Consider the following 11,058-nt stretch of genomic DNA (forward strand, 5'->3'; position numbering starts at 1 on the left):
TTCGAAATTTTATTAAACGTTTTAATAAATATTAGTTTTTTTTTATTTGTTATATATTTAAAAAATAACTGTATTTATTTAAATGGCAAAACAGGATGCCGTGAAGAGAGCGTATAGTAAATGTGTTGTAATTTTGATGCAAAAAGTGTCGTACAAAATTATCATATAATATTGCGCATTAATAATTTTGCGTACTCTACAAAATGCATCGTGTGTCAACAGATTATAAATTGATATATTAAATAGGCTTACAGATGTAATACAAATAAGCTGATCTCTTTACATTATACACCTAACTCAAAAATTACCAAAATGATCCACAAATATGTATAAATCGTGTACTAATAATTTGCTAATATTAGCAAAGACATTATCATGAATTACATAAATTCAATAGAATATCCGGATTATGCACGACTTAGTAGAAATCTGCTCGAGTTTACATAAATAATAAATATCTTAGATTTCCTCACATGAATTGCATTATTTCGATAATTTTTAGTATGAAGAAAATATATAATGTACGCAGAAATGTTTGCGCTTCCAATTACAAATAACTTTAATACGAGATATTTTATTATAATGTATAAATAATGCTGAAAACATTATGCAATATTTAGAACTAGTTTTAAACCCAAAATCCACTTGATAATTCAGATGTAATACATCATTTAGGTACAATAATATCATTGTTTTTTTTATTCGCGTTTTAGAATGATGTGAATGTACTATAATGTTCGTTAAAGCAAATATTTAAATTAAATTAAATCGCATATCACTCGACTCTCACAAGATAAGGCTGTTAGGTTTTTTTCTTATCAGAAGTCGGGTGAGCCGGGCGCGAGTCGACAGTCGGCCGCCTCACCCCAGAGGGTGTAAGTTAAAGTGTTTTTTCTCATTTAAAGTGAAGTGTTACGTGTGCGTGTAGTGAAATCAAACCACAGTGTAAATCAAATCTTTATATTTTTATCTTACAAGTTAACCTTAAGTGCTAGCTAAGTAGTAGATAGGACAGTCTTAAAGAGTACTAAGCTAACGATCATGAGATCTAAATCACAGTCAGTTCATTGCGGTGGGCTGGATGGCCATTGGCGGAGAAGGAAGCAGCCTGAGCACTGGTTGTGGCGTTCTTTCTTTGGCGTGCCGTTTTACGTGCTTCGCGAGGTGGTCGGATCGCATGAAGCGGCGGTTGCAGACGCGGCAACCGAATTTCTTTTCGCCCGTGTGTGTCCTCTTGTGGCGGGACAACTCGTCAGATCGGGAGAAACGTCGCTCGCATCCAGGCCACGCGCAGCGGAATGGCCGCTCTCCCGTGTGGGTTCGGGCGTGAGCTTTCAAATGTGAAGACTTAAAGTAATTTTTTCCACAACCAGGATGTGAACACTCGTAGAGCCTGCGTCGGGCGGCCGGGGCGGGAGTCACGAGCCATAGGGCAGTTGTGGGAATTAGGTTGCCCGGAACGATGACTGCTGGCGTGGGGCGGGGCGCTAATGGCACCCAGCCGGGTGTGGCCGCCGGAACCCGCTCTTCCTGTTTAGTGGGCAATTCTGGGTGCGGCGACGGCACTCGCGGCTCTTCAACTTTCGCCGGCGTCTCAACAAGGGCGGGAGGGCTTTGTGTCTGAGTCGCAATATATTTCACTTGCGAATAACTGTGGCCACGGTTCATTTTAAATTTAAGAGTTTTAAGAATGTTCATTGATTCTGGCGGCGGTGGCGGCAGCAGCGGTTCTGGGCTGCAGGTTCCATCCTTGTGAGCCCGCATAATGACCGATGGTCGCGGACACACTTGCGGCTCTGGAGGAGGTGTGGTGAGGAGCAGGCGGGCCAACTCGCACCGAGAGCGCTTGCTGCATTCATCTTCACCCTCAGAGTCAGATGGCTGGGGTGTGACGAACCCCACAGGGGGCGACTCTCTAGCCCTTTTTACAGCTGCCTTCTTCAATACTTCCACCTGTAGACAAAGAAACGTTCTGCCGTAAGTATATGTTCGGTGAGTCAGAGCACGCGTGCGATGCGTGTTCGCGCTGTGCGCTACATACTTTCAATTGTCCAAGGTAAAGATTGTTTTTTAAAAATAATTTACAAATATATATTTTTTTCATTTAATTAATTAAAAAAAAAATAACCGAAACTTACTTTGTCTTCCATCAACGGCGGCGTTGACGGCGGGGAAAGAGGACCGCAAACATCGAGGAGAGTAGACATTCTGACTGTTCATTCAAAGGTGAGAAACTTTCTTTTTAATACAGTAAACTTGCTTTGGCGCGACGCGATTCTACTCAAGGCGCGTTAGTATTCGTCGGCAATCGGCAGACGAATAAACCGCTTCGCGGTGTTTCACGGCACGAAGCACGAGCTGGTGCGGAGCGCGGGCGAAGGGCGGCCAATGGGAGCGGACGGCGCGGCCAGAGCAGCCAATGGCGGCGCAGTGATCACGCAGCTAAAGCGTGCCGGCGCGTGTTATTCACGTGTACAGCGAGTGACGATCGCCGAGGTCGCTACGTGACGTCACCGGCGCGCCCCCGCATGACGTCGCGAGGGGCGCGGGCGAGCAAGGTCACAGCGCCCTGCGGCTGCAGCGACATGCGCGTCGGCACCACCGGACGGGTTTGTTTTGCTGCATTTTGGCAGGTGTCAACGACCGCGCAAGAAATTCGCTAAACCAAACAAATACGCAACAGTAACAACGCGAATGCACACATCAGGCTGATACACGAATTAGGAAGTACACATACATCAAATACGGATTTGTTTTGGTTTACGTTCTTGTTTACAATCATTACATATTTTAATTAATTTATTCCTCAGCTTCATGAACGCTCAGAAAGTAGTGTAGATAACATAAAGCACATTAAATTATAATAAAGAAATTATACAAATTAAAAATGTTTAAAAAATTAAAAAATTTCCATATCCATTCAAAACAGAAAAGATTGAACTACTTAGTTAACATGTTTATATTACATACCAGTTCAAACTTTGTAGCTCGTTGGAAAATTCTCGTATATAAACAAAATAATCATGTTCCTTGGTCATGAACAAAATCGTGACTTACTTAAAATGCGCCGAAAAACCTATGTCGGGTAACATAGCATTAAATAAGTTAATGGAAAATGAATATAAATGGTATTTAAATATTATAAAAAACAGATAGTATTTAAATTATGGGATTTAAGGCTTAGGAAACCTTGTGTTAGGGCTAGTTGATCTGGTTCTTAGGGTAGGAAATTAAACACTCCAATGATGACTTGATTTACTATATTTCACACACTGACCCTACGTAAAATGTATAAACACCAACTTGAACAAAGGAATTGCCTGTGCGCATGTGCTACAAGCTGTTTTATCCTTTAGTCCCCACTCTGACTCGACCTTCCCACTTCGGGCAGTTATTCGAGTCAATTCGTAACAATTCGTAAATAACCGAACGAGTCAAATGAGTAATTATTGCACATGCGCACTTGTAGCAAAAGAATATGTTTCATAAATTATTTAGAATATTATTAAATAAATAATAAAAGCTAACAGTCGGCCTTTCCTGACAATGTTTGCGTCTCGCAAAAAAAAGAAAAACAAAAACAATGCTTTGTAAATTACAACTCAAAACAGAAACAAAATTAATTCTATGTATCTTTTAACTTTCATTCTTGAATTACATCTCTTTAGTTAAATTGAACCTAAATTTAATTTATGTTTATTTATAATGGAATAAAAGATACAGGTATCACCTATTTCACGTCATTAAATATGTATCGGTAGAAATCCCTATTCATCGGCAAAGAAGACATGGGGTGTAGGCCGAGAGAAAAAGCCGGCGTAAAAAACTCTCGGTACTCTTTTAAAATATCAAGTCATCAATAATTAACAATAGTCTTATCATATCATATCTACTGTGACCTCTTCATATTCACAATAGTCTACTGTGACCTCTTTACATTCACAATAGTCTTACATAATATCTAAAATCTATTGTGACCTCTTCACATTCACAATAGTCTTATTACTTATATATCCAATCTACTGTGACCTCTTTACATTCACAATAGTCGGACACATCCAAATCTACTGTGACCTCTTTACATTCACAATAGTCTTACATACATACATAACTAAATCTTTTGAGATCTTTTTATGTTCACAATATAGTTTACATGACTAAATCTTTTGAGATCTCTTTATATTTACAATATATTTTACATTAAAGTTCACATCACTAAATGCATTGTGGTCTCTTTAAATTCACCATAAAGTTTACATAACTGAATCTGTTTTGTGATCTCTTTTTATTCACAATAAAGTTTACATAAATAAATCTGTTTTATCTCTTTACATTTAAAATAAAGTTAACATAACTAAATGCATTGTGATCTTTTTAAATTCACAATAAAGTTTACATAAGTAAATCTGTTTTATCTCTTTGCATTTAAAATAAAGTTTATATTACCAAGTGTATTATGATCTCATTAAATTCACAATAAAGTTTACATAAGTAAATCTGTTTTATCTCTTTACATTTAAAATAAAGTTTACGTAACTAAATGTATTGTGATCTCATTAAATTCACAATAAAGTTTACATAAGTAAATCTGTTTTATCTCTTTGCATTTAAAATAAAGTTTATATTACCAAATGTATTATGATCTCATTAAATTCACAATAAAGTTTACATAAGTAAATCTGTTTTATCTCTTTACATTTAAAATAAAGTTTACGTAACTAAATGTATTGTGATCTCATTAAATTCACAATAAAGTTTACATAAGTAAATCTGTTTTATCTCTTTACATTTAAAATAAAGTTTACGTAACTAAATGTATTGTGATCTTTTTATGCATTGTGATCTTTAAAATTCACAATAAAGTTAACATAACTAAATGCATTGTGATCTCATTAAATTCACAATAAAGTTTACATAAGTAAATCTGTTTTATCTATTTACATTTAAAATAAAGTTTACGTAACTAAATGTATTGTGATCTCATTAAATTCACAATAAAGTTTACATAAGTAAATCAGTTTTATCTCTTTACATTTAAAATAAAGTATACATAACTAAATGCATTGTGATCTCATTAAATTCACAATAAAGTTTACATAAGTAAATCTGTTTTATCTCTTTACATTTAAAATAAAGTTTACGTAACTAAATGTATTGTGATCTCATTAAATTCACAATAAAGTTTACATAAGTAAATCAGTTTTATCTCTTTACATTTAAAATAAAGTATACATAACTAAATGCATTGTGATATTAGATTTAGTTATGTAAACTACCCATATTCACAATAAAGTTTATATAACTATATCTATTGTGATCTCTTAATATTCACAATATAGTTTACATAACTAAATCCTTTGAGATATCTTTATATTCACAATAAAGTCCTACATAACTGAAACTACTGTGATCTTTTAAGATCACAATAAAGTTTTACCAAACTAAGTCCATTATGATCTCTTTATATTCACAATAGTGAATTTATCATGTGAAATTGATATTCGTATATGTTTTAATTGTACTTTATAATTTATATATTTTTTTGTAAAACTTATGTTTACATTAATTGTCACACATTTAAGATGTAAGATTTTGTAAAATAATTAGTAGATTTAGTACTGTGTGTGATGTCGTAAGCTTATTAACTAAATAAATAAAGAAATATTCTAGTCTATGTCAATTATACGAATAAATAGTGCGTAAGTACAAGGTACACATGTCAAAAGTGAAACTTCTTTGTAGATTAATTATTGAGTAATTAAGCTGACCAAATCCCATAATTTAATTTTCCCAGTCTTTCTATATTATTAAATGATACCAAGGCTAATTAAAAACCAGAGCTAAAATTAGTTAAATTAGTTCAATAATATAAGAAATTACTATCATAATTGCTAACTAATGTCCACATTTTGTAAAATAGCCAACTGGGTCTTAGCAAAAGGTCCAAACCAACAAAAAAAAAAATGGTAATTTTTTCCCATAATAAAATAATAATGATATTGATATGTATTAAAAACACCATCGGTGTTCAAGTCTCAATCGCTCTCTCCCTCTTTTCTTTGACAAAAACGCTGCAGATTTTCGTGCAGACTTCAGAAAAAATACTTATCGAAAGCACAACAAATACTTGAACTATTACTACTACAACCCTACTTCTTTAGAGTATTATTTTTCATCAACATATTTCAACGCACTCAAAACTTACTTATTATATTAAGCCATCACTTTTATTAGGATACTATCACTTCTGGAGATGAATTAAATGTGAAATTACTTTATCAAATAATTTGACATTACTTTGTCAAATACAACCTCATTGGTAACCGATCAAGATGATACAATAATTTTCTTACATTATTAAATTTCATTACAACATTTAATCAATTCTGTTTTAAGATATTTTATCATCAGACATAATGAAAGTATTTCATATCCATTATTAAGACCAAAAAAAAAAAAAAAAAAAAAAAAAAAAAAAAAAAAACTAACCAAGTATTGATTGGTTTGTAGGGAATACATAATATGTTAAAAGGTCATATGTAATTTTGAATTTCTAAGCACATAGCCACAGTACACAAAAAGAACAACAGCCTTAGCAAGCAAGTTAAATTGTCGACATGACGTGACATCGAAGTTTCAGATTTGTTAATGAAATTGAGACTTATGTCTGTTTGATGCTGTATCAAAAAGCAACCCTTTGTAATATACCCAAAGTGAATTACCGCAAAAGAAATGTCATGAAAGACTAGGCTCTGCAGTATGTTAACATTCAGCAGAGTCTTACTCATTTGAAGTAAATCAAACTTCTTTATCAGCAATGCCAACTTTGAATGCTCCCATTTAACATGGTGCATGTAAAATTGACTACGGGAGGATTACTAATTCCTCCTTAAAACCTAAACTTGCGAATGCTTGCTTCTTATATATTTTAAATCTCTAAGCAGCAAAAAAAATATAATAATATTAATACCTCATAATATACAGTCTTACTGTGTCGTTGTCCTATAGAGTCATCTTACCAGGTCATCTTTTTCATCTTTGCTACCCTTGCTCTCACTTAAAACCAGAAATACCATCAGCTTTCTAATAGTACCCTGATGCGAGGCCCTGTGTAATACAACACCCATGACTGAAATATTATCCAATTGATTATTATCGATTCGCGGTAGAGGGCTCGTTTGTTGTTCTCATGTTAAGATCTAGAAAAATCAAAGCAAAATCAATTCTATTTTAACGGGCAAAATGCACAGCCTAGGACAGTGCACAAATTACCAGTCCTTCAGTTCTGGTTTTTTATTTTTCCGTTCCCAGTTTGATACTCTGTAAGGCCGTATTACGGGTAATATAATTGTCGCTTAGCTTTATCTTAATTCCTGTACAAGTTTTAAAACCAATCCCTAAAAATTATTTGAAGAATCCCTCAACAAATAAGTATCTATAGTTTCATTCCATTTCCTTATTAACGTTAATCATTAATATATTAACAAATTAACGACTATTCAACAGTAATAGCGCTTTTACTGTTATCATTCTTATTAAATTCATTTCACCATGTCAAAGCGCCAAATGGCGCCAATGTCGGCTGCCATTATCACAATATCGCATTAAGCAATCAACATCAAATTCATAACTATTAATACCTGCGGTATAAACGAAAGGTAGAGGTAAGAAAAAATAGACCGAAGCATTTTATTACTACTTCAATACCTATGAAACTGAAAAACAATCAATGTTAAACTCATCATTTGACACTCAAAACATTTTCGTTTCCTCTTGAGATTCTAGACATCAAATTTGTTCTGAATCTTTCTTTGAAGTAACGCTACATTTGTCCAATCGATTTTAAGAAATATCTTCTATGTTTGGACTAACGATCTACTAATTGTCTCGCCACGGACTTAAATTTGTAGCCTTTTCGTGAGATATACGTAAACTATCATTTAGACCGTACACCGATATTATTTTGCGTCACCTTACTTTGTAGTGGCAACGCCTGCGTAGCCACTCGATCTGCTGCAGCTTCGTGGTAAGTTTAACTTACGACTGCCCTATAGCCTGCACCTACTGCATTGGAAAGCAAGCTGCTTTAGTCTCACCAATGAAACAACCATAAGGTTCGACTTCTATATGCCTCGTCCCTAAAACGACTTCGTAACTCAGGACTAAAACCCTGGATTCTTATTGGGTCTAGTCATACTGGAAACAATCGTTACACAAAAGAAAAACATTGTACATTATTACTCCAGCCATCTTAATCTATAAGGATTGGCGTCGATTCTAAGTAACAAAGACACTCTATAAAATCAAATAATTTTTTTATTAATACATATATTTAAGATAGTTTAGAATATTATTCAACGTAGTAATAAAAAAAAAAATATTGTTTGTATTGATTATATATATAAAACATTTAAGCTTTAATTACCAATAAAATATACTTCAAACAATACGTTTCAATTGAATTTTCGTATAACAAAGTCATAATATGATATTAAACTAACCTTCTACGATAAATGGCGAAAATTATTGTAAAATTTATTACTTTTGTAAATACCTTAATATTAAACTAACTGAACTTCTAAAAATGAATAATTATTTTAAAGTATAAATTATATATGTAAAAACCTTATTATAATAACAGTCACTAAATAATTTCTAAAAATGGTATAAAATATATATAAAAAAAAAAAAATTGAAATAATTAGTTCTGTAAAAATATTATAATATTAAACAGACTTGAAACTTCTAAAAATAATAAATTAATTAAATGTAACTTATTATAATATTCAACTTGCCAAATAATTTCAAAAATGGTAAAACATTTATAATAAAGTAGTCTGTAAAAATAAAACTTTATTAAAATATTCAACTCACCAAAGAACCTCTAAAAAAAAAATGGTAAAATTATTATTATAAAAAATAAATTAGTTCTGTAAGAAACTTATTATAGTATTAAATCGGCTTGGAACTTCTAAAAATAATAAATTAATTAAATGTATCTTATTATAATATTCAAGTTGCCTAATAATTTCAAAAATGGTAAAACATTTATAATAAAGTAGTCTGTAAAAATAAAACTTTATTAAAATATTCAACTCACCAAAGAACCTCTAAAAAAAATGGTAAAATTAAAATAAATTAGTTCTGTAAGAAACTTATTATAATATTAAATCAGCTTGGAACATCTAAAAATAATAAATTAATTAAATGTATCTTATTTTAATATTCAAGTTGCCTAATAATTAAAAAAAAAATGGTAAAACATTTATAATAAAGTAGTCTGTAAAAATAAAACTTTATTAAAATATTCAACTCACCAAATAACCTCTAAAAAAAAAATTGTTAAAATATGAGACAAAATTAAACTAATTACTTGTGTAATCTGTCGTAAATCTTAATACATATATAAATTACGTGTCACGTTGTTTGTCCACTATCGACTCCTGACTACCGAACCGATATCAAATATTTTGCACACCGTGTGCAGTTTGATCTAACTTAAAAGATAGGATAGCTTACATTTCAATTTATATTATTTTATTGCAAAATATTTGTTTATTATTGAACAGTCACAATTCTAACAGATGGCGCTGTGTTGAAAGTACCAACGTTTCACATAAGCTACAATTCAACGGCATAACAACCAATAAAGCATGGTGGTCCCCATGACTAGTGTTCTCCTACCGTCTCCCTTGAATAGTTTACTACTATGTAATATAAGAAAAACCTTAGCCACAGCAACGCGCTTGGCCGGTCTGCTAGTATCTTATAATAATGATTCAATTTATTTCAACTAAACCGACGGTAAGTATTATAAAAATATGTAATGTAACAGCTTTAAAATAAATAACGTTATATGTTTTACAGGACAGGTTCGGTGGCCGTCGATGCATAACTCATAGCAAAATCCCGAGTACATACCTCGCCATAATGTCTCCCTACCAGAACGTTTCTTAAACACGCACTAAACACTCACTATAAAATTCTAATTAGTGGACGTAACTACATATTATCAATTATAATTATCAAAAACTATATATACATCTAACGTAACTCGAGTAAATCTCAACAAAGACTAATAAAAACATATGAGGATCGGTCGAGTAAAAATATTTGGGATCACCCTCATCAAATATTATAAAATTATGTATTTCGAACACTCGTATAGGATTCATTTTCTTCCATTTATGTTAGGTAGGTATGAAGGACTTCAGCTGGGAAGTTTTGATTTTCATCGATATAAGACGACAAGACAGGGCCGACGGGTTATAGTTGGTAAAAAATTTAGATAACCTAAAACAGCACAGTCCCACACTTCCTACGCAATAGCACAGTCTTCCGTTAGTAAAAATACAAAACTTCATAATCGTAAGCTAGGTTTCATAACAAATGTAACTAATTTACCTTCAAAGGTGTAATAAAAATAATAAAAAAAAAGAGTACCTACATCTTTAGGTTACAAAATGTAGAAAGGAAAAAAAAATCGCATACCTCGTGGGCGTTAATCCTTTACACCAAGGATATGATATACCATATCAGTTTACCTCGATGGCATCCCGCTCTTCTGATTTGTTAGGGCTAGTTGATCTGGTTCTTAGGGTAGGAAATTAAACACTCCAATGATGACTTGATTTACTATATTTCACACACTGACCCTACGTAAAATGTATAAACACCAACTTGAACAAAGGAATTGCCTGTGCGCATGTGCTACAAGCTGTTTTATCCTTTAGTCCCCACTCTGACTCGACCTTCCCACTTCGGGCAGTTATTCGAGTCAATTCGTAACAATTCGTAAATAACCGAACGAGTCAAATGAGTAATTATTGCACATGCGCACTTGTAGCAAAAGAATATGTTTCATAAATTATTTAGAATATTATTAAATAAATAATAAAAGCTAACACTTGGCTGATTCGTTTAATTTGTTTTTAAATAGTTAAAAAAGTTCTTGTATAAAATATTATTTTTGAAAATCCATCTTCCATCTTGCCCCAGCCACGGGGCACAATTTTTTTATGTAGTTTCTGTATCATGTTTATTTTTTTTTTTATTTAA

General features: G+C 32.5%; 1 protein-coding gene and 2 long non-coding RNA genes across 4 annotated transcripts; all 3 read right to left on the minus strand.

Annotated features, from left to right (window-relative positions):
• Window positions 1-946: 946 nt before the first annotated feature.
• LOC125051127 (Krueppel-like factor 10) lies at window positions 947-2,330 on the minus strand. Its single transcript, XM_047651288.1, has 2 exons — window positions 2,139-2,330; window positions 947-1,953 (listed from the first exon to the last, which is right to left on the minus strand). The coding sequence occupies exons 1-2, from the start codon at window positions 2,205-2,207 to the stop codon at window positions 1,060-1,062; spliced, it is 963 nt and encodes a 320-aa protein (XP_047507244.1). The 5' UTR covers window positions 2,208-2,330; the 3' UTR covers window positions 947-1,059.
• A 913-nt stretch (window positions 2,331-3,243) lies between these two features.
• LOC125051128 lies at window positions 3,244-4,357 on the minus strand. Its single transcript, XR_007117246.1, has 2 exons — window positions 4,075-4,357; window positions 3,244-4,029 (listed from the first exon to the last, which is right to left on the minus strand). It is a non-coding gene; the product is annotated as an uncharacterized LOC125051128 (long non-coding RNA).
• A 992-nt stretch (window positions 4,358-5,349) lies between these two features.
• Window positions 5,350-10,904, minus strand: LOC125051169. 2 transcript variants are annotated; one of them, XR_007117252.1, is made up of 2 exons: window positions 10,492-10,904; window positions 5,350-7,129 (listed from the first exon to the last, which is right to left on the minus strand). It is a non-coding gene; the product is annotated as an uncharacterized LOC125051169 (long non-coding RNA). The 2 variants fall into 2 exon arrangements; XR_007117251.1 differs by lacking the exon at window positions 10,492-10,904 and adding an exon at window positions 7,978-8,617.
• Window positions 10,905-11,058: the final 154 nt, after the last annotated feature.

Source organism: Pieris napi, chromosome 7, assembly GCF_905475465.1.
Source record: "Pieris napi chromosome 7, ilPieNapi1.2, whole genome shotgun sequence".
NCBI lineage: Eukaryota > Metazoa > Arthropoda > Insecta > Lepidoptera > Pieridae > Pieris > Pieris napi.

Bases quoted from the DNA above. Each gene is read 5' to 3' on its own strand.
- LOC125051127 (XM_047651288.1), bottom strand. From the start codon at position 2,207: ATGTCTACTCTCCTCGATGTTTGCGGTCCTCTTTCCCCGCCGTCAACG. The intron at 1,954-2,138 runs GTAAGTTTCGGT...CTTTGTCTACAG, and splicing joins CGCCGTTGATGGAAGACAAA to GTGGAAGTATTGAAGAAGGC.